This window comes from Mobula hypostoma, chromosome 3 (assembly GCF_963921235.1).
Source record: "Mobula hypostoma chromosome 3, sMobHyp1.1, whole genome shotgun sequence".
Lineage (NCBI taxonomy): Eukaryota > Metazoa > Chordata > Chondrichthyes > Myliobatiformes > Myliobatidae > Mobula > Mobula hypostoma.
In genome coordinates this window covers 80,717,212-80,744,558 of record NC_086099.1, presented here as the reverse complement: position 1 = coordinate 80,744,558, position 27,347 = coordinate 80,717,212, and the positions used below count along the sequence as shown (strand labels likewise).

General features: G+C 39.6%; 1 protein-coding gene across 5 annotated transcripts in view; it reads right to left on the bottom strand.

The window, feature by feature from the left end:
* The window catches only part of LOC134344089 (protein sel-1 homolog 3-like), a 129,011-nt gene that overhangs the window by 48,290 nt on the left and 53,374 nt on the right, over positions 1–27,347 (bottom strand). For 4 of the 5 annotated variants that reach the window (XM_063043336.1, XM_063043337.1, XM_063043332.1 and 1 more), the window contains 9 exons: positions 26,078–26,642; positions 16,215–16,341; positions 15,765–15,886; positions 12,718–12,833; positions 12,449–12,507; positions 9,691–9,823; positions 8,560–8,695; positions 2,805–2,963; positions 721–941 (listed from right to left, as the gene is read on the bottom strand). In XM_063043336.1, coding sequence (XP_062899406.1) covers positions 721–941; positions 2,805–2,963; positions 8,560–8,695; positions 9,691–9,823; positions 12,449–12,507; positions 12,718–12,833; positions 15,765–15,886; positions 16,215–16,341; positions 26,078–26,573 — 1,569 coding nt within the window. In that variant the 5' untranslated portion in view covers positions 26,574–26,642. The remainder of the gene's footprint in view (positions 1–720; positions 942–2,804; positions 2,964–8,559; positions 8,696–9,690; positions 9,824–12,448; positions 12,508–12,717; positions 12,834–15,764; positions 15,887–16,214; positions 16,342–26,077; positions 26,643–27,347) is intronic. The other variant, XM_063043335.1, reaches the window with a different exon arrangement.

Genomic DNA, 27,347 nt, shown 5'->3' with positions numbered 1-27,347 from the left:
CAGAAATCCCATAGTTCTATTTCCCCATGTGAGATTCATAACTGTTAGCACTTCCTTCCCATGCCAAATCAATGCGAGGGTTATTGGCGAATCAATGCCTCATTCATGGAACAGGCAGCTGGCAAAAAATAGAGTCAAATTGTATCAATTCTTCTAAATGCAAGTTAGAAGAGTTATTTTGGGATATACTGTGGTATTAGTAATTTGAGCAATGATATAAGAAGTATAACATGCTCGAGAGGAACAGGTGACTTTCGACCATTGAAGTTTTCCTCATTCAGGTCTGTGTGTTTTGTAGACTAAAGGCAAGCAATTGATTGCAATGGTTAGTCAGCAACTTCATCACCTTTCTATCAAAGACTAAAGCCCATTTGATTCATCTTCTATCATTGGATGGTAGAAGATGAATCAGATGGGATTTACTCTTTGTTTCGTCCACCAATCTCTGTTCTTTGCTGGAGTACAGACCTGATTAAATCAAATCAATCCCACCTTAAATTTACAAACATCAAGGAACATTTGCCCTGTCCATTGCCATCAAATATTTCTTAGATAATCTTGATCCTTTGTTGAAGATGTCTAAAACTTGCTCAAGACTGTGCTCTCACAGTTGCCTAGTTATAGTAAGTTTAGAACTGAAGGAAAATAAGCCTATCATGGATATAAAATCGAAGTATACGAAAGGCCTGTTCACCTCAATAACCTGCCAAATTGTGTTACCTTTGATAGTTGTACTTCCACACCCAGACCTGTCTCAAAAATGACTCCCAGCAAGTAGGCTGCTTTATAATAACCACAGCAGCTGGCTACGATTAATGAAGGGATCAGGTCGCCAACATGCTTGAAACCAATTGCACCAACAAGTTTCTTCATTGTATTCCAAAAAAGTTTCTCGCCAACTTTAAGCAGTATGGAATGTAAATTTGGTAAATGAGTGAAATCTAGGCATAAAAACACAATAAAAATTGTTAAACTGTTAGATAAAAGCAAATATAATGAAATGCACTTTCTGCAATAATGTACCTCTTATCTGTTCCCTTGCTTACCATATTCTAATCAGAAATCCTTAAATAACTTATTTTATAGCTCTGCCAATAGATTATCATTCTGAAATGTTAATCCTCTCTCTCACCAAGACATTGCTTGACCAGTCATCTACAACTAGCATTATTTTATTTTCAGATGTACAATATTCCCCAGAATTTGTCTTTTGTACAGCAGTGATCTGCTTAATGTACTGGTCAGTAATTCCTCTCTCAGCTATTTTAACATTGCCACTGAAAAATACATGTACAACTTTGGTATGTACATGTAGGAATTTCATTTACAATGTCCGTTGTAGCATGGAAACAAGTTTTCTGGAACAATTTAATATTCCTGTCTCTGAGTTGCCATATTGTGATATTTGATGGTATACAAGAAATTACCCCTCCTGCAGTGGGCAAGAGTACATCTTGTTGCATAAGAGCTCAATTAGGCCATAAGTCCATTGATTCTGCTCCTATAATCTATCATGGCTGATTTATTATCCCCCCTCAACCCCATTCTTCTACCTTACTAATCAAAGAACTTATCAAGCTCTCTTTAAATAAAACCAATAACGTGGCTTCCACAGCTGATTGTGACAATGAAATCCACAGATTCACCATTCTCTGGCTAAAGAAAGTCCTCCTCATCTCTGTTCCAAAGAGACGTCCTTCTATTTTGAGGCTGTGCCCTCTGGTCCTACCTAGACCCCTTCATTCTTCCAAACTCCCATGAGTACAGATCCAGATCCATCAAACGCTCCTCATACTGTACATTAACCCTTTCAATCCCAGGATAATTCTCATGAACCTCCTCCGAACCCTTTCTTAGAAAGAAGCCCAAAACTGCTTAACACGTTCCAAGTGTGGTCTGACCAATGCTTTACGAAGCTTCAGCTCTTCCTTTTAAATAATCTCTGAATTGTAACATTCTACTTTAATTTGAAAGAGAATTTCCACTGAAATCTGCCAGTGATTCATTTTGTAGTTAATTGATGATCCCAAATCCATCATCTCTTTGATAACACTCAGCTGATGAATGTGACCTATCAGCAAAAAGAACACGAGAACGTGGCATCCTTCTGCCCAGAGTTTGTAACATAACTGCATGCCATCAAGTCGTCCACTTCTATTTGTAGTTTAAGGCTAAGGCACAGACATACTTTCAGAGAATATAAGAGAGGGAGGGTAATCATTCAACATCACCGCAGATAGCATCAACATACTCAGTGGAAGTCGAGTCGCTGAATATATTTAAAGCAGACGTGGATAAGTATTTGATAAGCTGGGGGTGGAGGAGAAATGTTGCTGCTGATAACATTTGTACAGTTGAGATTGCAATCAGATCAGCCATGAAGTTATTATAAATGGCGGGGAAGGCTTGAGAAGCAGCGACCTACACCTGCCTCTAATTCATACAGGTGTCATATTGAGGTAGAGTACAACTTCAATGCCACCAAGTTCTCATGATGTATTCCAGATGTTGTCTCATAAAGACAAGATGTTATGTGGTCACTGTATTTTTCCACACGAGGAAGGCAGAAGTTGTCTCGGTCCACAAACGTCATATCACACTTGTGAGCTATAGAACAACAGTGACCCAACTCCTGGCAACTCCCGTGCACATGAATCAAAGCTGAAGCAGATAGGTGTAGGGGTAGGAGTGGGGAGTGTGGAGAAGGAGGAGAACAGAACATAAAGTAAAACAAAAGCAGCAACACCAATTAAAATGATTGGATACATTTTATATTTTGTGCTATTCAAAGTATTTGAGGTTACCTTGAAATGACTCTGAACCCATTGTTTGAAGTAGATCAAATAATGTCTCATAGTGTTTCTTCGTTCTTTTTCCCCAAGGCAACACTGGGCACTTATTGTCATCATTATTTATTGGCCCATATTGATTCAGTAACCATAAATAGTAATTACTGTTGCTTCCTTTAAAGAAAAAGGATTATAATTATTGACCATTACTGCTAAGGTGCAAAGAATATACTCTAATTTACATTATGGCTGTTTCTGATAAATGTCTGACTTAGAAATTCTATCAAATATTATACTATTATTGGAAAATTGTATGTTTTACTCAACATACAAATCTCAAATGCTGTGATATTGTCTTCGGATCCTCTGTGCATAAACAGTGTAACCAGTCCTATGTAATGACACTGTTACATTTTTAAAATTGGTTGCAAATATAAGTAGATTAGGGAATCTTTTACAAGCAGTTTGTTTCATTATCATGAAAGTGCATAATATAGTTATTAAACTAAGCCGGCACACGATCCAAACAAATGTAATTCTTATAGACCAGACTGGACAAATAACCAGCAGCAGTGTATTGATCCATCACCCTTGACTTCCGTATCTCACTGCCAGGCCTCTATTTGGAAAGATCCTCTCCTGTTCAGAAAAGCCATAGTCTTAGACTACAGTATTCCCATGTTCAAGAACTTCTGTTCTGAAGTTAACATCATATCAGCTTTGGTGAAAGTTAGGAGAGCTGTTTGTCTGGGTCCCAGCTGAAAGAATCTTTTGATGGGAGCTACAGTAGCTAATAAGTTTTAACCAAGAGGATATCTATTGCTGGGAACCAGCTAATAATTTTCAACCAGGAAGATATCTATATCCTTGTGGGTATTCCTGGGGCCACCCCAGACTCCTTGACTGATTGCAACATATGCTGCTCACATTTACTGAGTATAAAGAATGCACAGTGAGTTTATAGAGAATTGAAGGGTATCACACTATTAAGTGCAGAGAACACAATATATAGACACTAAAAATGTATAACACATTCAGAGCTCACACTTCCCAGTATGTACTGTGAATGTAGGGCACTCAGAGCTTTCACATTGCCAAGTGCATACAATATACACTGTTCATACTACCAAGTGTATACAGTACACAGTGTTCACACTACAATGTAGACAACACATAATCACACTACTGTGTAGAGAACAGGCAGTGCTCATAATAGTGAGTGCAGAGAAGGCACAGTGCTCATGCTGCTGAGTGTACAGAGCACACATGCCTAGTTGGTAAGTGTAGAACACTTAGTGAGCGATCTGCTGAGTTCAGCAACCTCATCTGTGTCAGCTCCATGCATCATCTGAAATCAGCTCCTTTTAAAACTGTATCCTCTAGTTTAATTTCTGTCCCCAAACTGAGCCAAGTGAGCTCTGTGAACTTATCAGCATGACCGGTGTACATTCTTTACAGGCAGTAGCACAAGGTTATGCATCCTTTGACCGAGGCAGTGTGAATGCTGCCTGATCTTTCAAAGCACAATTGCTTTCACTTTGCCTTGTGTGAGCACTTTCACAGCCTTCACAAATTGTGAACATAACTGTATGTGTTAGAAAACTCTGATTTTACCATATTGGAGGCAGGATCGAAGTATACAAAACAAAGCAGAACTAAACAAAAAAGCTGGAAGTGTTATGTCCCCCAAGGAATTTATCAAACATCTATTAAAACTCTCCTCTGTTAGCATATCAATGCAACCAACAATTAGTCACCCAAAGCTTGACAGTCAAATTTAAAAATGGAAACTAATACTGTTTGATAATGTTAGTCCATTAAATTGACAGAACCTTCAAGATTAGTGGTAGAATTGCTGACATATAACACTGGCAACCTGGGTTCAATCCTGACTTCAGGAGCTTTTTGAGTGGAGCATGTTCTTCTATGACCACATTGGTCTTCTCCAGCTGCTCCAGTTTCCTCTCACCTCCTAAAGACATGAGAGTTGATAGGTTAACAGACTGCTGTGTTTTGCTTGATTGCTTGATGGTCAATAGGACATAGGGTTGAAGGGCCTACTTCTAACCTGTATCCCTCTACATCATCCTCCTTCATCCTCCTTCCATATGTGTATGGTTTAACAAGATCCCACCCCTTCCTCAGAGCTCAGTGATTTGTTTTTCCAGTCAAACTTTTCTCCCCAGTTCTTCTACCAAAGACGATAGTTTCTCTCAATCTAAATACATCATGGATTGAATTACTTCATAAGATCCCCTTTTAACATTTTCTCTTCTAGCTTCTCAATGCTACCCCCGTGACTAAATTCCCTCATCCCTAGAATCATTTAAGTAAATTTTCTCTGCACCCTCTCCAGAGTCTTCACGTCTTTTCCAAATACGGCACCCAGAATCGGACAGTGTACTCCAGAAGTGGGTGAACCAGCATTTGATAGAGGTTCATTGTCACTTCCAAGTTCTGACACTGTACTCCTCTATGTTTATAAAACCAAGGATCCTGCATGATCTTTAACTACTTTTTCAATCTGCCCTGTCACTTTCAATGCTTTGTGTATATAAACATAAAGATATCTCTGTCCTTAAACCCAATTTACAAGTTTGTCCTCCAGCTTAAATTACTTTCTTCAGTTCTTCTTTCAGGAATGTAACATTTTATGTTTTTCTGGGATAAATTTAATTTGCCAGGCATTTGCCCACTTGACCAGCCTCTCTATATCCCCTTGGATATGTTATTAACCTCTTCCCAGTGCATTAATGTACAAATTACATACTCCCTGAAAATTTAAAATTGTGTCTTGCACACTCATGTCCAAACCAAGTCCAAGTAGTTAATGCATATTCTTAAAACTAAGGGTGCCTATACCAGTCCCTGGGATAGACTACTCTACTCACCCCTCCAGTCTGAGGAACACGTCTCCTCGCTATTCTCTGTTGTATAGCTGGTTTTCCACCCATGCTACTCATTTTATTTCTCACAATATACAAAGGGACCAGTTACCTAATCAGAGCAATCCTCTCAGTCCCATTCCTCCCTCCTTTTCCCAGTGATCTATTCCATCTCAAAGGACCATCAACTCCACTCTGATTCTCCCAGTATTCACCTATGATAGGGGTAACCAGCATATCTTTGGGACGTGAGAGGAAACAGAGTACCTGGAGGAAAGATGCATAGTCCTGGAATGAACATGCAAACTCCTGAAAGACAGCAGCCAAGTTCAGGGTCAAATCACACCACCTTATTCGTCAGTTTTAAATCTTAAACTTCAACATGAAGCTTACATCTTAATGATAAGCCTATAATGCAGCATTTTATCAAATGTCTTCCCCTAAACTATAACTATTGTTTCGCAAAATCTTAGCTCCTAAAAAACTATAATTTTATACATATGCTCTGTAATTTCCTTAAGTATGCATTTCAAAAAATAATAATTTTTAAAATTTAAAATTCTTAGAAAGTTTTTAGTTTTCACCTTAATCTTTTAGAGCTCAATCTTTTTAATATCAGAATCAGAACCATGCCTATTATCACTGAAATACCAAATGTTGTAAAACTTCTTGTTTTGTGGCAGCAGTATAGTGCAATGCATAAAATATAATATAACTTACATGAAGAAATATTGTATATATTTTAAAAATTTTCAAGTAGTGCAGAAAGAGAGCAAAAATAATGTACATGGGTTTATTGTACGTCCAGAAATCTGATGTCGGAGTGGAAGAAGCTGTTCCTAAAATGTGGAGAGTGTGTCTTCTGGCTTGAGGATAAAGTAATACAAAAATTGTACTTTTTGTTGCTGATTTGCTGCAAGTGACAATTATTTAATGCATGCATTGCTCAGCTAGTTTAATGACATTATACTTATTAGACTCTAGGGTTCCCTTTGAAATTATGTCAGAAAACTACTAAAGTCAGAAGACAGAACACACATCCCACAAATTCAGCATATCTTTGTGGGACCTTTTCCTTCTGGTCAGTAGTAAATTCAGTTGTTTTGTTGCTGACAGAAAATCCAGGCCAAATATTTTCAAATCCGTTTGACAAGACTGCATAAGCTATGGATTCCCTTAAACAGGACAATTTTGGATACCATTGGAGATATCTATGGAAATCCAAAATGCAACATCAACTTAATATAGTGTTCATTGTTTAGTTGCTAAATTAATTTTTTACCTCAGATAATTATGCATTATATCACTTTACAATAGAGTGATGTGCTGACACTCATTCCTCCGCTTGAGAAAACCAGAGACCAAGGGGAAACATGCACAGCAAAAGGCAGAACATGAAAATTCCACACAGACAGCGCCTGTGGTCAGGGTCAAACTCAGGTCAGTGGAGCTGCAGGGAAGCATCACCATATGCTAAAGTGAGCTGCTGGAGGAACTCAGCATCAGTGGAAGGAAATGAACAGTTGAACATATCAGGTTGTGACCATTCATCTGGATTGGGATCATCAGCATTTTGGCTTGAGTCCCTTCATCTGAACTGTGACAGTCAATGTTTCAGGTCAAGACATTCATCAGCTGAGTTGTTCCAGCATCTGTAGTTCCTGGTCTCTCTACACTACTGTGCTTAATTAACTCCCTACTTAAAATCATTAAACCAGATTTTATGTTATAATGCAAACAAAAAATGTTCAGTTTAATTTGTGGACCATAATTGTGGTACACCTGCAGCATAAGCTTTCCATTTTTCTGGCAGGTTTGTTTTCCCAAGTCAAGAAAATGGAAGTTTTTCATTTACCAGGTCCAGTTGGGGAATTCTTAGAATCATTGATGCCTATTTCTCTTTTGACAGGAACAAAAGCACCAACACTAAAGCAGCACTCCCAAGAAAAGATTATTTTGAAAATATTTGCTATTTGCATCTGGTTCAGAAAAATTTGAATACCTTACCTTTACAAATTTCTAACTTGGGAAATATTTGGATGGCATTGTCTTAAAAATACCACAAATCAGAAGATTAAGAACATTCCATTTTGTGATGGATATTAACTCTTCAGGGCTCGGGGGTTGGGGGGTGCGGGTGGGGGGGAGGGGGGTTGCCAAACTCAGCTTTCTAACACAGCAGCTGACACTTATGGAGGTGAAAAAGATGTTTTTGAGTAAGTTAAACTTCCAACCAATATTCCTTGTTCAACCTCTTGTTGTAAAGGGGGGCCATTTCAGTTCTTAATGTAAGTTACATGCAATAATTAGTCTGAAGTTAAAGGGATGGGTTTGCAAACAGCACTGCCTATTAAGCACAGACTAAATTTAAATGTGTACCAGTAAAAATAAATGAACTGCGTTTAAGCTGCTTCGCTAGCTGGAAGTGTCTCCTCTTTGTTAGGGAGGGGGAACCACCATTGAAATAGTGAGTATTAACAGCTAAACTCCCCGTGGAGGATAAGCAGAGAAGAGAAGAGTAGGTGTAGGTGTAGGTGACTACTATACAACTTTCCCTTAGAGAGGGTACCTGTAGCTAGGTATCTATATTGCATAGGGCTTAATGTCTTTGTTTGAGTTAGGACCTTCATGGATAGCAAACCCAATACCATCACAATTTGGTATGTATTTTCTGTGTGTGATATGCAGTAGTGATTGATACTTTGCAAACCAATATGTAAGTGATTAAATCATTACCTTTTCACCTCAGCTTTTAATTAGCTCATCATTTTTCTGCACTCAGATTCAATAACTACAATAATGACTTACAGTACTTCTGTTGTGTGCACATATAAAGCAGTCTTATTTCACTTGCTTGCACATTTCATCCATTTTAGTTTACTTACTCTTCTGCTCAATTTTCTTGTGTAATCCAAGTGACTTGAAATAGTTGATGATGAATGCACTGAAATGCTTGCATGTTTGATAGTACCGATCAATATGTTTGTCGAGATTGGGAGCAATTACAAGAGGATTTGAAATCTGCAATTATGAGACAGAAATTGTTAGGTATGTTATGGTGCAAAATTCCTTTGTCTAAGTGCTTCCATGCAAATATAGTTTCTTGAAAAGATAGTATTATTTTGTTAAGTGGTAACGGTGGAGGGATCGAAGAAGAGGGAAAATTTCTTCCTGATACATTTTGTAAGAATATTAAGACTTTGTTGAAATTATAAAAGTGTTCCATCTGAATTTAGTCATGTCCTCAGTCAGGTAAAGTACTTTGACTGAACACCTTTGGCCCAAGTTGTTTCAATATCCTAATGCCTTCAGGAAATTTATTCAATCTGTTTAATCTCCCCACTCCTTAATACAATGAGCCAGTTTCCCTTCATCTAGGTGTCCACTATTCCTGTAATTTTCACACATAACAGTCTCTAGAGTTTACAGAGAATGGTTCGAAAAACAAACAAAAAAAATCAGTGAGTAGCAGTTCTGTGGGCGAAAATGACTTGTTAATGAGAGAGATCAGAGGAGAATGGTCAGATTAGCTCAAACTCTCAGAAAGGCAACAGTAACTCAAATAACCATGTGTTACAACAGTGGCGGGCAGAAGAGCATCCCCAAATACACAACATATTGAACCTTGAATGGACAGCAGAAGATCACACTGGATTCCATTACTGTACCTAATAAAGTGGCCATTGACATGTGCAAACATTGAAATATAGATATACTTAATTGCATTTGGATTTTAGATTCAGGAGCTTACATCTCAATGCATTTATCCATACATAAAGATATATTAACTGCTGGATTGGGATAGGTATACTACCAAAATGAAGGCCAGTTTCAGAGCATTTGAACAATGCAACTGAAATTGTTTGATAACTTCAGTGAGTTTAGTTGTAAATCTGTCTGACATCTAACTATTCATCCCAGAATTAAGTGATAGTGAAGGAGCTATTTTACAGTGAAGATAATTGAAAGAACACAGTTCTTGTGAGCCTCTGCATGTACACAGAAACTGTCCTTACCTCTTTTCCTTTTCGACTTATGACCCGGTAAAATTTCACAGGACCAAGGAATCCCTCAAAACTCCGTACATTGTTGCTGCCTCCAAGTATAAAGTATCCAGCTGAAACATTGTAATGAACATCTCCAGGAAAACTGGGAAAGGATAACATTTAAAGGCTAATGACTCTTGCATCATTCCATATACAAAGGGATTAAAATATTCCTGCAATTGACACTCTGTTACATACGTAGAAACTACTAAACACACTTAGTTAATTACTATTTAAATGTATTTACAATGGAGATGAATTGCTAATCATGCTTTCTCTCCTTTGTCATAGAATTTATAAATTAAAGAAAAGAACTCATTTGGTTTATGTAACTAATTAAAATAATCAATCATTAATTAGACAATTAATGTGAGGTGGTGGCAAGCATGAGGCAAGGACAGTACTGGGACCATAAGTCCACAATTACCAACTTTATACTAAGAATAGTACACTTGCCTCATCATGTTCAGAACTTTTGAACCCTAACTTCATTAGCAATTGCTTATGAATATTGGCAGTGTAATGTATAGTGAACGCAGCAGCAACTTTGATGTGTGTTGCTTGAATTTCCAGCATCTGCCGAACTCCTCGTGTTAGTGTAATGTATATGTATTTTAGCAAGCTGCTTAATATCTTGAAAACAGCTTTTTGATGTAATTTCAACATTTGCAATACTTCTAGCTTCTAACAATAAGATGACGTAAGCAGAAGTTTCATGTCTAGGTTTTGCTTCAAATCCTGCACCATTCTGATTTGGACAGGTTCATTGTCACAGGGTCAAATATCACTGAATCCCTATCACACGCTACTGTGGTAATGTCAGGGGAGGTACTAATGTAGTGTGAGGTATTGCACTTTGGAAGGACAAACCAAGGTAGAACATACAGGGTAAATGGTAAGGCACTGAGGAGTGCAGTAGAACAGAGGGATCTGGGAATACAGATACAAAATTCCTTAAAAGTGACGTCACAGGTAGATAGGGTCGTAAAGAGAGCTTTTGGTACATTGGCCTTTATTAATCAAAGTATTGAGTATAAGAGCTGGAATGTTATGATGAGGTTGTATAAGGCATTGGTGAGGCCGAATCTGGAGTATTGTGTTCAGTTTTGGTCACCAAATTACAGGAAGGATATTAATAAGGTTGAAAGAGTGCAGAGAAGGTTTACAAGGATGTTGCCGGGACTTGAGAAACTCAGTTACAGAGAAAGGTTGAATAGGTTAGGACTTTATTCCCTGGAGTGTAGAAGAACGAGGGGGGATTTGATAAAGGTATATAAAATTATGATGGGTATAGATAGAGTGAATGCAAGCAGGCTTTTTCCACTGAGGCAAGGGGAGGAAAAAACCAGAGGACATGGGTTAAGGGTGGGGGGGGGAAGTTTAAAGGGAACATTGGGGGGGCTTCTTCACACAGGGAGTGGTGGGAGTATGGAATAAGCTGCCAGACGAGGTGGTAAATGCGGGTTCTTTTTAACATTTAAGAATAAATTGGACAGATACATGGATGGGAGGTGTATGGAGGGATATGGTCCATGTGCAGATCAGTGGGACTAGGCAGAAAGGCCTGTTTCTGTGCTGTAGTTTTTCTATGGTTTCTATGGTTCTATAATAATGTAGAAGGACTGCAGCAATGTAAACAGCAAATTATGCGTCTGTATGGAAACTCTCAAAGTTCTGATTCAAAATGAAGTCATTACCAAAGAACTGATAATATATAGGTTCCAGGTACACAACATGTTGACACACATCTTTGCATTGTTTATGTTATCATACAGAAACATAGAAACATAGAGAACCTACAGCACAATACAGGCCCTTTGGCCCACAAAGCTGTGCCAAACATGCCCCTACCTTAGAACTACCGAGGCTTTACCCATAGCCCTCTATTTTTCTAAGCTCCATGTACCTGTCCAGGAGTCTCTTAAATGACCCTATCGTTTCTGCTTCCACCACCGCCGCTGCCGGCCCATTCGACACATTCACCAATCTCTGTGTAAAAAACTTACCCCTGACATCTCCTTTGTACTTACTTCAAGAACCTTAAAACTATGCCCTCTTGTGCTAGCCATTTCAGCCCTGGGGAAAAGCCTCTGATTAGCCACATGATCAATGCCTCTCATTATCTTGTACACCTCTATCAGGTCTCCTCTCATCCTCCAAGGAGAAAAGGCCGAGTTCACTCAACCTATTCTCATAAAGCATGCTCCCCAATCCAGGCTACATTCTTGTAAATCTTTTCTGTACCCTCTCTATGGTTTCCACATCCTTCCTGTAGTGAGGCAACCAGAATTGAGCACAGTACTCCAAGTGTGATCTGACCAGGGTCCTAAATAGCTGCAATATTACCTCTCGGCTCTTAAACTCAATCCCACGATTGATGAAGGCCAATGCACCATATGCCTTCTTAACCACAGAATCAACCTGCATAGCAGCTTTGAGTGTCCTATGGACTCAGACCCCAAGATCCTTCTGATCCTCCACACTGCCAAGTGTCTTACCATTAATGCTATATTCTGCCATCATCTTTAACCTACCAAAATGAACCACCTCTTATGATATATCAATACCATAAGATAATAATTCTCAAAATGAATCTCAAGGTAGTACAAGTACTTTGATCATGAATTTTACTTTGACTCCAGTTTTGACTTTGATTCGGAAATCAAAGGTTCAGCAAAATTAAATATTACAATAAATATGTTTTAGTGACATATTTAAATTAACTTACGTATAAAATGCCTCTTCTTTGGCTTGTAGTTTTGCTCCATAGCTGACTGTCAAAGTCATCTACAAAATATGTTGAACAAGCAAAAGTCCAATTACAAAGTTATGGGTTGCTAAGTTGATAATTGATTACAATAGCATTATCAGCTATTTTATTCAGATGAAATGTTATTTGCTGTAGTTGAAACAGTAGGAAAGATATTTTTCATCTAAAGGATAAAAACTATGTTTAAAGAACAGCAGGAATCATTTAATTAAAAAAACATTAATTACATGTTTGCCTTGCATGGTGAAATCCAATCGACACCATCGCCTCAAAGCTAATCTGAAATTTGACAGTCCTGCAATGTAGTTTCCGGAGGACAGTATCACCTGAAAGTGAATATTACCTAAAGAAAATTATAAAAGCACAGTTATTAACAATTAAGACCATAAGACCATGGATATGGGAGCAGAATTAGGCCATTTGGTCCATCGAGTCTGCTCCACCATTCAATCATGGCTGATCCTTTTTTCTCCTCCTCAGCCCCACTCCCTGGCCTTCTTCCTGTAACCTTTGATGGCATGTCCAATCAAGAACCTATCAAGCTCTGCCTTAAATACACCCAACGACCAGCTTCCACAGCTGCTTGTGGTAACACATTCCACAAGTTCACCACCCTCTGGCTAAAGAAATTTCTCCGCATCTCTGTTTTAAATGGACACCCCTCTATCCTGAGGCTGTGCCCGCTTGTCCTAGACTCTCCTACCATGGGAAACATCCTTTCCACATCTACTCTGTCTGGGCCTTTCAATGTTCAAAAGGTTTCAATGAGATCCCCCTTCATCCTTCTAAATTCCAGTGAATACAGACCCAGAGCTATCAAACATTCCTCGTATGATGACCCTTTCATTCCCAGAATCATCCATGTGAACCTCCTCCGAATCCTTTTTAATGCCAGCACATCTTTTCCTAGATGAGGAAACCAAAACTGTTCACAATACTCAAGATGAGGCTTCACCAGTACTTTATAAAGCCTCAGCATCACCTCCCTGCTCTTATATTCTAGACCTCTTGAAATGAATGCCAACATTGCATTTGCCTTCCTCACCACCGACTCTATCTGCAAGTTAACCTTCAGCATGTTCTGCACAAGGACTCCCAAGTCCTTTTACAGCTCAAATTTTTTTGCATTTTATCCCCATTTAGAAAATAGTCTGCATATTTTTTCTACTACCAAAGTGCATGATCATGCATCTTCCAACATTGTATTTCATTTGCCACTGTCTTGCCTATTCTCCTAATCTGTCTAAGTCCTTCTACAGCCTACATGTTTAGGTGGAGCATAAAAACTATGTAGATTGTGATGTAGTGACCTTCTCTGGTCTTATGACATCACCTAATTTACTTAGATCAGGAGTCTATTCACTGAGTGAAATTATCCTGATGAAGGAAAATATTTTGGCCTGAAACATTGACTGGACTCTTTTCCATGGATGCTGTCTGGCCTGCTGAGTTCCTCCAGAATTTTGTGTGTGTTACTTGGATTTCCACCATCTGTAGATTTTCTCTTGTTTGTAAAGTATTTGACTCAAAAGGTTAAATCTGTTTCCGGTATTTTCTGTTTAATCCCTGCTTATTGTGACAAACCTTAAGAGATGAACACTGAGCAACATGGGAAGGGAGTTAGGAGGCAGAGTTGGGTCGTACTTGTGGGAAACATAGGAAGGAGACATAGATGATGGGATCATTTGAGGGAACAAAAGGTTTCAGCTATTGCAGAAGTTTGGAAATGAGGTAAAACAGATTGTGGTAACCAAAAAATCTAGAAACAGCAATGAAGATTGTACAATGACATGATGATCTTGAAATCGAACGCCTCAAAGCTTAGTAGGGAGAAATTCACCAATATTTTTCAAAGTTGAATTTAATAAATACATGAAGAGTAAGGTTTGAAGGGTAAGATTCGGAAGGTTTTGGAGAAAGTGCAAGGATGGGGGAACAACTGAACTGGTCTTTTAATAGCAGGATATTCATGATAAACTGAAAGAGTTCCTCCTGTGGTGTATTAGTCCATAATATCTCTTTTCATTTCCTGTTAGGTTTTCTCCCTCTAGATTACATTAATTTCCTTCCTTCACCCGCTCCCATGATTTCTTCCAGTTCAATTGAGCACTCCATACCCTCAACCCGAATTCATTATCCATCTTCATTGTACTCAACAAAATCATCACTCTTTCACTTTCTTCATGGTTTGCCTTTCCATGTTTGAGGCCTGTTGCCACCACCACAATTCATTACAGAAAAAAACTATTAGCAACCCATATGTCCCCTCAAATGACTCCATCATTGATTTTATTTTTCCACACTGCCCACAAGTGCCTCACTGCCATCCAACTCCCTGCCTATTTGGCTTTCTGTTTCGTTAGTAGTAAAAAAAATATTTATTTAAGTTAAGAAAAAGATATCCAATTTCTCTATTCTTTATAAAACTGACCACCACCTCTGTAACCTTTTCCAAAACATATTTTATTTTTCCCATTTCTGTCTATTCAAACAAAATAGCATGATAGCTTGTTCTTGGGACAATCCCTTAGGATCAGGTGTGACTTCATTCCACGTCAGTTTAGTGGGGTTCTGAAATGGCTAATGAGTCCAATGTTGGAGCTCTAGTCTCGTCCTTAATTTGGACAAGACGGAGACTGGCACAATGGGCAGTGGTATTTGATGAGAAGGTGCACTCCTTCTGCCACTTCCATAAGACCTCTGCAATCGTGATGCATGACCTCAAGGCTCTCAGTACCAGTCCAAATGCTCCATCCCCACTTTGAATGAAACCAGAGATCACCATAAGTTGGTGGGGGCCATCAAAATTGGTTTGAGCACCTACTTATAATATCTCCCGTGTCCAAATGGCAACCTCTTCCTATAGCAGAGCTCAGATCAGAGTGTCTGTTTCAGGAGGCACACACTGGGAATGTTAACTATGTGAGGTAATATTGCGTATGTTGACCAGAGGAAGAACACTGCTGGTGGTTCATAGGTCTAACCAGTGAAGTATGAGTGATTTGTGAAGACGTCATTGATGGTATTTTCCTTGTGCTTTGAGATGCCTACAAGTAGGCAGTCCACATCTTAGAAGCACATACAAGAGCAGAGGCCACCGCTGTTCTGTAGACCATGAACCTTGTGACAGGTCTGTGAGCTCGAACTCCAAATCCCCTTTTTCTCCATTGACAAGATCATCTGCTCAGTGATGAGAAAGCTTAGATCCTCATATCTTGTCTCGAAGTATATGGTTAATTACATTTGGCAACTTCAAAATCTCTCAGAAGCTTACCATTAGTTGTAAGGAACAGCAGTGGGGTGCCATACTTCTGCTTTTCATTGATCTGATGAAAGATGCCACAGAGATGCTGTTTGCAAGGGTGGAGTACATAAATCCATATTGATACAGTAAACCTATCAGGCATTTTTGAAAAAAAATCTGATTATATAACATGTAAATGCTATAAATAACAGTAAACAATAGACTAATCTACAAAATAACACCACAAGCAAAATACTATGCATATTTTCACATGTTTGGCATGTGACCTTTTTATTTAAAGACATTCATTGTTGTCTCCTCTTTCTGCCTTGCCAAAATGTAAATTAGAAAGGGTGAATTAGAATAATTTAACTCTTCTGTAGATAGTCATGATATCTGAGGTATCAGTTATAAACTCTTCCCAACAATGTCAATTTGCATGCCCATGTAAATTGGAATATTTGGAGTTGTTGGTCATACCTTGGATTGTTGATAAGTTGTTTACCAGTCAGTTCCATTTCTGGGTTATTAAACTTTTTTAGCCTTTTTATTATTCCATAATCTGATCCTGTTGATGCAAATGGAAAATCAAGTAGCTCCACAACATCTAAAGAAAAGGGGAAAAAAATGTTACTAAATCCATGTAAAGCTATTCAAGGCCCTATTATCAATCATTTAATGGAATTTTATTGGAAAAATACTAACCTACAACTGCATCTGGTGATGATTTGGTGGTACTTTGCAGAAAATAAAGTATTTAAATTAGAGCTTGCTTTGCAATAGAGATGGCTGCTGACAAGGTTTTTTGTTATTAATTGTTGTTCATCTCACAGCTAAGCAGCAAGAATGATGATGATTTTCTTTGAAACAAATTACTTTTTGGTCTATGTATTCTGGAACAAATCAGATCTGTGGAAGACTGATTCAGTGAAGGTGTTGCCCCTGGGATTAAATGAGCTAGATCATTCACTCAACCCTTCTTGCTGACTTCTGTCATACTGGAGAGGAACTTCTTCTTCTTCTGGTTAGTAGTTCTACTGTCTATTGACATTTCTAACTGGCTGAAGCATCACTCCAGAGTTTTGACATGATCTATTGGGGTATTGCATATTTGGGTCTATAACATGTTACTTCCATAGTTTTGAGCACCTATAATCCTGCGCTGTAGCTCACATGTCAGGCAGTTCATTATTAAATAGACCTCATGTTGCCACTGACATCCTCCACCCCCCTTCATTGCAGAATGAGTTCTTGATTTTTATGAGGTATAATTCTGCTGCTGATATGACTACATTACTTGAGCTGAATTGGGTCTCCCACATTGGGCACTGTGATAATGCCACAACAAGTAATGGAGGGGCACCTCAAAATGTTAAGCATTAATCTCCACAAGGACTCTGTAATAACTAATCCTACCAGTACAGCTAAGGAAAATCAAGAACACTTTTCCCTTGTGTTAGTTCGGCTGCTGCCAGCTATGGATCTAATAAAGCAGCTACATCCTTTGGTATTTGGAGTAACACACATAAAATGCTGGAGGAACTCAGCAGGCCAGGCAGCATCTATAGACAGAAATAAAGAGCTGATGTTTCAGGCCAGGACCCTTCATCAACAATCGGTTTGAAACATTGGCTCTTTATACCTGTCCTTAGATGCAGCCTGATCTGCTGAGTTCCTCCAGCATTTTGTGCATTTTGCTCTGGATTTCCAGCATCTGCAGAATCTCTTGAGCTTATGCTTTGGTATTTGGTCTGTTTGGTCAGTGGTAGTGCTATCAATATGAAAGGCATTAAGATCTCTACCCAGGGCGCATTCTGTTCCTTGTGGGCATCTGTTTTGTTCTTCTGCGATTTTTAACAAAGAAGTACTGATTCATCAGCCAAGGCAAAGAATCAGTGGTAATCAGCAGTAAGTTTGTTAAGTTCTGAGGCCAAGGGATTTCACAAAGATACAAAAGGCACGTGGTGATTTGGATACGTTTGTAGGGTTGACAATGCTGAATGTGTCTTTGTTTGTGTCACATGCAGGGTCTATGTCAACCGTGGATGTTAATCACACCAAGGGTAGCAGGAGTTGACCAATCAACCTCTTGTGCTTACTTTGCCATTCAACAAGATTATTGGTGCTCTTACCTCCCATTTTGCACGTATCCTACTTTGTAGCTGCATTTTATTGCAACTAACTGGCTTTTTCAGAGTATCATCATCATCAATATTTGCTGTGCCTAGGGCCAGACTTTAGGCAGGGCTAGTCTGGGCTGTAGCCCAGAGGCCCGAGCTGCAGAGGGGCCCAAAATAGGTAGCTATCATCATGGCAGACAAAAAAAATACGAGAGTGGAGCACAAAAAAGAAAAAAGAAGCAAGAAAAAGAGGACCGTGAGAAAGAAGCATTTAAAAAGACATTGAAATTGACATAATTTTTTAAACCTGTTCTCGATGATGCAGCAGTACCATCACTGTTGTCAGTCTGAGACCAGTGGGACAAATGGAGACTTGTTCAACAGCTAGCACTAGCACCAGCATTAGCACAGGACCACCGTCCTTGCCACAGTCAGCAGCTAACGTTGAAGAGGCAGAGAGCATGACTTTGGGATTCCCGACCACAGAGGCCTCCGAACAACCAAGTCGGGCCACCATTAATGTTAACATTACCACTACTGAGGATCCTTACATCACTGATCCTGCTCGCTGGGGAAAAGAAATGTTAGATGATTCAGTCCAAGTGTACTGGGCTAAGAAAGGGCCAGAGTCCTGCCAGAATAAGGATGTGGATATCAAAGCTTTGGAATGAGTATACAAACGACAGAGATGTTTTTTTCTCCAAATTTCACTTCAAATGCAAGCTCGTAAATGGTGAGTACATATCAAGGCATTGGCTCTTATATTCCCCTTCCACCGGCTATGTGTTCTGTTTTGCATGCTGCATCTTCAGTGATGGTAACTGTCAGTTCATCTTCGAAACTGGCTTTAGCGACTGGAAACAGGCCACTAAGCGCATAGGAGAGCATGAAAATAGCGAACACCCAGGAAAACGATACTGACCTACGTTACACTAGTGTCTGACTGCCGATGAATAGATGCAGAACTGCAAAAACAGTTTGAGTCAGAATGTGTCTACTGGACCGACGTATTGAGAAGAGTGTTGGTGGTTGTGAAGTTTTTGGTCGAGAGGGGACTGGCTATCCAAGGCTCCAGTGACATATTTGGCAGGCCTGATAACGGCAACTACATAGGCTCAGATCCACAATGGGACAGGACAGGCTGAGTCATCTTACTCTAATGTCACTTGGAAGTGATCTTGTTCAGAAACTGGATTTTAGTGATCTGATCAAAGATTTACTCCAAAGAAATCCAGAAGAACTAGGCTTTAATTTTGAAAAACAAGCATCTGACTTTGTAAATATCTAGGCTTGTGTGTCAGTGCTGTCCCTGTTTTTGTGGCAATAGGCTAATAGTTGACTGTTTACAAACTTAGTAAGTAATAAGTGGTCTTTACTCTGCAAGCCACACAGTACAGCAATAGGTTAGTATGTGCTAGATCTCATTTTTCAAAAAGACTGTTGGAGTATTGTCAAGTTTCCTAGTTTGCCATAGTGCCATCTCTCTTGGCCTTTTTGTCTCTCATTTCCATTTTACTTTCTCAGAACACACAGTTGAGAAAAATACCTAGATAAAAATGCTTTGGCATAGTTTGAGAAATAAGGCCTATGGTATGTGTAGCAATAGCTAAATGAAAATTTAAGACTGGGTACATCATACTTCATCTCCCTCATAACTTTACTAAGCCAACTAAGCCTAGGTCAATTTTTGAGTGCTTTAGATGCTATCCTTCAAACTCAGAATCTGCATTACTTTCTGTCCTCCCTCTTAAGGCCTGTAAGTTTATAGTCTATGTACTGTACTAAACCAACGTCTTGGTCCACAGCTTTGATATTTAGACCAGTACGACCTTTGCTCTTGTTCTTGCCTTTTTTTGCTTGAACAGCATCATTTTACAGTATCGGCAGGGGCCCATCAGGGCCTCCAGTCCAGGGGCCCTGGCCCCACTAAATCCGGCCCTGGCTGTGCCCTATGATGTGAGTGATCATGGTCTTGAAACCCTGATTGTTCTTGGCAAATTTTTCTACAGAAGTGGTTTGCCATTGCCTTCTACTGGGCAGTGTCTTTACAAGACAGGTGGCCCAAGCCACTATCAGTTCTCTTCAGAGATTGTCCGTATGGCATCAGTGGTTGCATAACCAGGACTTGTGATAGAAACATAGAAACATAGAAAATAGGTGCAGGAGTAGGCCATTCGGCCCTTCGAGCCTGCACCGCCGTTTATTATGATCATGGCTGATCCTCCAACTCAGAACCCCGCCCCAGACTTCCCTCCATACCCCCTGACCCCCGTAGCCACAAGGGCCATATCTAACTCCCTCTTAAATATAGCCAATGAACTGGCCTCAACTGTTTCCTGTGGCAGAGAATTCCACAGATTCACCACTCTCTGTGTGAAGAAGTTTTTCCTAATCTCGGTCCTAAAAGGCTTCCCCCTCTATCCTCAAACTGTGGCCCCTCGTTCTGGACTTCCCCAACATCGGGAACAATCTTCCTGAATCTAGCCTGTCCAATCCCTTTAGGATCTTATACGTTTCAATCAGGTCCCCCCTCAATCTTCTAAATTCCAACGAGTACAAGCCCAGTTCATCCAGTCTTTCTTCATATGAAAGTCCTGCCATCCCAGGAATCAATCTGGTGAACCTTCTTTGTACTCCCTCAATGGCAAGGATGTCTTTCCTCAGATTAGGGGACCAAAACTGCACACAATACTCCAGGTGTGGTCTCACCAAGGCCTTGTACAACTGCAGTAGTACCTCCCTGCTCCTGTACTCGAATCCTCTTGCTATAAATGCCAGCATACCATTCGCCTTTTTCACCGCCTGCTGTAACTGCATGCCCACTTTCAATGACTGGTGTATAATGACACCCAGGTCTCGTTGCACCTCCCCTTTTCCTAATCGGCCACCATTCAGATAATAATCTGTTTTCCTATTTTTGCCACCAAAGTGGATAACTTCACATTTATCCACATTAAATTACATCTGTCATGAATTTGCCCACTCACCTAACCTATCCAAGTCACCCTGCATCCTCTTAGCATCCTCCTCACAGCTAACACTGCCACCCAGCTTCGTGTCATCCGCAAACTTGGAGATGCTGCATTTAATTCCCTCATCTAAGTCATTAATATATATTGTAAACAACTGGGGTCCCAGCACTGAGCCTTGCGGTACCCCACTAGTCACCGCCTGCCATTCTGAAAAGGTCCCGTTTATTCCCACTCTTTGCTTCCTGTCTGCTAACCAATTCTCCACCCACACCAATACCTTACCCCCAATACCGTGTGCTTTAAATTTGCACACTAATCTCCTGTGTGGGAACTTGTCAAAAGCCTTTTGAAAATCCAAATATACCACATCCACTGGTTCTCCCCTATCTACTCTACTAGTTACATCCTCAAAAAATTCTATGAGATTCGTCAGACATAATTTTCCTTTCACAAATCCATGCTGACTTTGTCCGATCATTTCACCGCTTTCCAAATGTGTTGTTATACATCCTTGATAACTGACTCCAGCAGTTTCCCCACCACCGACGTTAGGCTACCCGGTCTATAATTTCCCGGTTTCTCTCTCCCTCCTTTTTTAAAAAGTGGAGTTACATTAGCCACCCTCCAATCCTCAGGAACTAGTCCAGAATCTAATGAGTTTTGAAAAATTATCACCACTGCATCCACCACCTCCCAGGCTACCTCCCCAAGCACTCTAGGATGCAGACCATCTGGCCTGGGGATTTATCTGCCTTCAATCCCTTCAATTTACCTAACACCACTTCCCTACTAACATGTATTTCGCTCAGTTCCTCCATCTCACTGGACCCTCTGTCCCCTACTATTTCTGGAAGATTATTTATGTCCTCCTTAGTGAAGACAGAACCAAAGTAATTATTCAATTGGTCTGCCATGTCCTTGCTCCCCATAATCAATTCACCTGTTTCTGTCTGCAGGGGACCTACATTTGTCTTTACCAGTCTTTTCCTTTTTACATATCTATAAAAGCTTTTACAGTCAGTTTTTATGTTCCCTGCCAGTTTTCTCTCATAATCTTTTTTCCCCTTCCTAATTAAGCCCTTTGCCCTCCTCTGCTGAACTCTGATTTTCTCCCAGTCCTCAGGTGAGCCACTTTTTCTGGCTAATTTGTATGCTTCTTCTTTGGAATTGATACTATCCCTAATTTCTCGTCAGCCACGGGTGCACTACCTTCCTTGATTTATTCTTTTGCCAAACTGGGATGAACAATTGTTGTAGTTCATCCATGCAACCTTTAAATGCTTGCCATTGCATATCCACCGTCAATCCTTTAAGTGTCATTTGCCAGTCTATCTTAGCTAATTCACGTCTCATACCTTCAAAGTTACCCCTCTTTAAGTTCAGAACCTTTGTTTCTGAATTAACTATGTCACTCTCCATCTTAATGAAGAATTTCACCATATTATGGTCACTCTTACCCAAGGGGCCTCTCACGACAAGATTGCTAATTAACCCTTCCTCATTGCTCAAAACCCAGTCCAGAATAGCCTGCTCTCCAGTTGGTTCCTCGACATGTTGGTTCAAAAAACCATCCCGCATACATTCCAAGAAATCCTCTTCCTCAGCACCTTTACCAATTTGGTTCACCCAATCTACATGTAGATTGAAGTCACCCATTATAACTGCTGTTCCCTTATTGCACACATTTCTAATTTCCTGTTTAATACCATCTCCGACCTCACTCCTACTGTTAGGTGGCCTGTACACAACTCCCACCAGCGTCTTCTGCCCCTTAGTGTTACGCAGCTCTACCCATATCGATTCCACATCTTCCCGGCTTATGTCCTTCCTTTCTATTGCGTTAATCTCTTCTTTAACCAGCAACGCCACCCCACCTCCCTTTCCTTCATGTCTATCCCTCCTGAATATTGAATATCCCTGAACGTTGAGCTCCCATCCCTGGTCACCCTGGAGCCATGTCTCTGTGATCCCAACTATATCATAATCATTAATAACAATCTGCACTTTCAATTCATCCACCTTACTACGAATGCTCCTTGCATTGACACACAAAGCCTTCAGGCACTCTTTTACAACTTTCTTAGCCCTTATACAATTATGTTGAAAAGTGGCCCTTTTTAATGCTTGCCCTGGATTTGTCGGCCTGCCACTTTTACTTTTCTCCTTAGCACTTTTTGCTTCTACCCTCACTTTACACCCCTCTGTCTCTCTGCACTGGTTCCCATCCCCCTGTTGTGAACTAACCTCCTCACGCCTACTCATACGACCATTCACCACCTGCTCCCATGGCTTCATGTTACCCTAATTGGGTGGGAGGGGATGCTAAGCAGGTGCTACACCTTGCCCAAGGGTGACCTGCAGGCTAGTGGAGGGAAGGAGCATCTTACACCTCCTTTGGTAGAGATGTAGCTCCACATCTCCATCCAGATAGGAGCTATAGGGAAGTGGTCATCCCTAAATTACAGGAGGGAGGGAGCTGGGTGACTGTCAGGAGAGGGAAAGGGAAAAGGCAAATAGTACAGAGTACCCCTATGGCCATTCTCCTCAATATCACTTTGGATACTTTTACCAGGGAGTGGGGAGAAGGTACCTACCAGGGGAAGCTGCAGTGACCAGGTTTTTGGCACTGAGTCTGACTGTGTTCAGAAGGGAAGGTGGGAGAAGGAGAGTGCAGCAGTGATAGGGGATTGAATAGTTAGGGGAACAGATAGGAAGATTCTGTGGACAAAAAGAAACACCTGGATGGTACGTTGCCTGTCAGCAGCCAGGCTCAGGGATGTCTCAGATCAGGTCCACAGTCTTCTAAGGGAGTATGTTGAACAGCCAGAAGTTGGCACACATATTGGTTGCCAACCACATAGGTAGGAAAAGGGAAGAGGTCCTGAAGAGAGAATATAGGAAGCTAGGTAGAAAGCTGAAAAGAAGATGATCAAGGGTAGTAATCTCTGGATTGCTGCCTGTGTCATGCTCCATTAAGGGTAAGAATAGGATGATTTGGCGATGAATGCAGGGTTTCAGATTTCTGGATCATTGGGAACTCTTCTGGGGAAGGTATGATCTGTATAAATAAGGTGGGCTACATCTGAACTTGAGAGGGAACCAATATCCTTGCGGGCAGATTTGCTAGAGCTGTTGGGAAGGGTTTATTCTAATTTGGCAGGGGGATGGGAACCAGAGTGATTGGGCAGAGGATGGAACAATTGGTATACTAGTAGAAGCCGTATGTAGTGAGACTGTGAGGAAGGATAGGTAAATGATAGAGCAAACTTGCAGTCAGTGGAATGAGTTGAAGTGTGTTTTTAAATTAGATAGTGGGATAAGACTTTAACTTATGGTAATACAGGGGCAATATTGAAAAGGGTGGTGTATACAGGCCTGGAGGCATTATATTTGAATGCACACAATATACAGAATAAGGAGCTGATCCTGTGGTGCAGTTAAAAATTAGCAGGTATGATGTTGTGGGCATTCTATAGTTCCTTTTACTCCACATCATGGCTGAAAGAGAATCATAGCTGGAGCTTAACATACAAGGATACACATTGTTTCAAAAGGACAGACAGATCCAGAGAGAGATGGAGTAGCTTTGTTGAAAAAAACGGAAATAAGTCTTTAGAAAGAGGTGAAATATGACTGGAAGACGTAGAACCCTTGTGGGAAGAGTTAAGAAATTTCAAAGTTAAGAAGACCCTGTTGGGAGTTATATACAGGCCTCTGAACAGTAGCCAGAATGAGGGCTACAAATTACAATGGGAGATAGAAAAATCATGTAAAAAGGACAACGTTACGATAGTCATGGAGGCTTTCAATGGGCAGGTTGATTGGGAAAATCAGGTTGGCACTGGATCCAAAGAGAGAAAATTTGTATAATGCCTATGAGATGGATTTCTGGAGCAGCTTGTAGCTGAAGCCATTAGGGAAAAAGCAATTCTGGATTGGGCATTGTGTAATTAATCAGATTTGATTAGGGAGCTTAAGATAAAGGGATCCTCAGGAAAGCGTGATCATAATATGATAGAATTCACCCTGTAGTTTGAGAGGGAAAATCTAAAATCAGATTTATCATTATTACAGTGGAGTAAAGGGAACTGCAGTGGCATGAGAGAGGAGCTGGCCAAAGCTGACTGGAAGGGGTCACTAGCAGGGAAGATGGCAGAACAATATGGCTGGAGTTTCTGTGAGCAGTTCAGAAGGCATAGGATAGATTCATCCCAAAGAGGTATTCGAAAGAAAGGATGAAGCAACCGTGACTAACAAGGAAAGTCAGAGACAGCATAAAAGCAATAATATAGCAAAAATTAGTGGGAAGCTAGAGGATTGTGAAGTTTTTAAAGACCAACAGAAGGCAACTAACAAAAACAATAATGAGAGAAAATATGAAATATGAAGGTAGTCTAGCCATTAATTGAAAAGAGAATACCATACATTTTTTCAGAGATATAAAGAGTATAAGAAAGACAAGAATGAATATCAGACTGCTGGAAAGTTATTAATGGGATACAAATAAATAGCACATGAAATCAATAACTATCTAGAATAAGTCTTCACTGCGAAAAAGACCAGCACTCTACCAAAAATTCTGGAGTGTTAGGGGGCAGAAGGTGCTCCTTGATGGAATGGCAGTGCACACTGCTCCTATATCTTATAGTCCCATGATTTTATGGTCATAGCATGCAAGGGGTTAAATTTATAGGACAATTGTGCAGGGAGATATTGACTAATATTTATTCACCACGCTAAAGTCAATGAAAATGTAAACCCTGGGATATAGCACCTCTCATGGAATAATGCCCCAAAGTAATATTTTATGGGTGCAAAATAATTGTTTTAATAAAAATATTAATACCATAAAGGATATTGTAAGCATAATTATTTGTAAGAGTAAAACAGATTTTTTTCAGCTCTGGTTTTTCAGAAATTAATCTGGCAGAATGAAATATTGAGAATATTGAAATATTAAGATCATGTAATATTTTGATTGTGCTAATATAGTCATTAAAATCACTGTTTTATTGTTAATTCAGCACTTCTAACAGAAGTGAATTTTCATGTGGAAATATTTTTAGAAAGATTTCTCCAAACACTTGAGGGGAATCATTTTAAAAAGTATAGGTAAAAGAAAGTAAGTGAAAAGAAATATGGTCAGTTTTTATTTGTAACCAACAACACCACAGTCACAAATAAACCAAATGGTTTACTTCTCCATTGAAATCTATCCTTTAGTTAAGTAAGTGAAGTAAAGTATTCATACCATTTTCAAGCAAGCACTGGAGAATATTCTTTTTTCTTATTGCTAGTATCTTCTCTGTGTCCCACGGAAGGCAGTGTTTATGATCTTTGTATGGCCTCTCAAAAGGACTGAATGTCTTCAGCAATTTGTAGGTTCGAGCCAGAGCTTGTTCATAAAAAGTTGCCTTATGATTTCCATGAGCACCCAAATTGTTATTTACAATCCAGGCTCTTAATACTACATTGCTAACGTCAATAGATTGTCTAATGAAATAATCCGGTCTGTATAACATGATGCTTGGAAATTTCACCCACAGAGTCCGATTGCTGGAAGCATCAAGATGTTTCTTACATTTCCATTTTTTCTTGTAAATGGTGACTCCAACTTTAACATCTGTTGAAACGATGACCTCAACACCAACAGTACTAGGTTCAGAACATAAATATTCAATCGAAAGTTTATAATTGGCCACCACCATATCAGTTGCATTAATGAATTGAATGAAATCTTTGACCATTTTATCTCCTGAGAATGTCAAAATAGATGTAGTGCGTGTTGTTTCTGCACAGTATGAAGGTGCGGGTATCTATAGAAATATACAAAAATCAAATTTCTATTAGATCATCATCATTGTAATGATGTTTAACATTTTAATGTTAATAGTTTTAGATCTTTTAAGCATGTCATAATACATTACCAAAATTGTCCTTTCAAATTATTAGAGTAATTCACATATTAATAAAAATTGAGAATATAACTAACAATCACACTCTTAGACTGAAATAGAAATTGTTTATACATGCAATAATTGTAATTGTTCATTCTTTTTGTCATTTTAATAGCTTAAGATACATTCAGTGGATTATGATTGAGCAGGCAGCAGACCACAGGTTCAACTGAACTGCTGAAGTTAAAAGTTTCCAAGAAATTCACTGTGATACTTGTGAATTGTCTCAGCAGAACTATGGGGCAGATGAACAGGACAGCACATCTTTTGATAAATAACACAGTTCTTCTGTCTATTTCCTCATTTCAGAAATGGTCATTTTCCTTATCATATCTGAGAACAGTGTATTAATAATATCAAGACATTTCAAGCTATAGGCCACAGGTCAAGGGGACAGGTAGATGCAATGTTGCATTCACATGTGACTCTGGGTGTGCAGTCTTTTCACATACTCTACATTAGCCTAGATATACATTAGCTCAAACATCACCAGGTCACCAGAATTTTCACAAAATACAAAATATACTGGGTCAAGCCTGGAGACTTCTGCTAGAATATGTGATT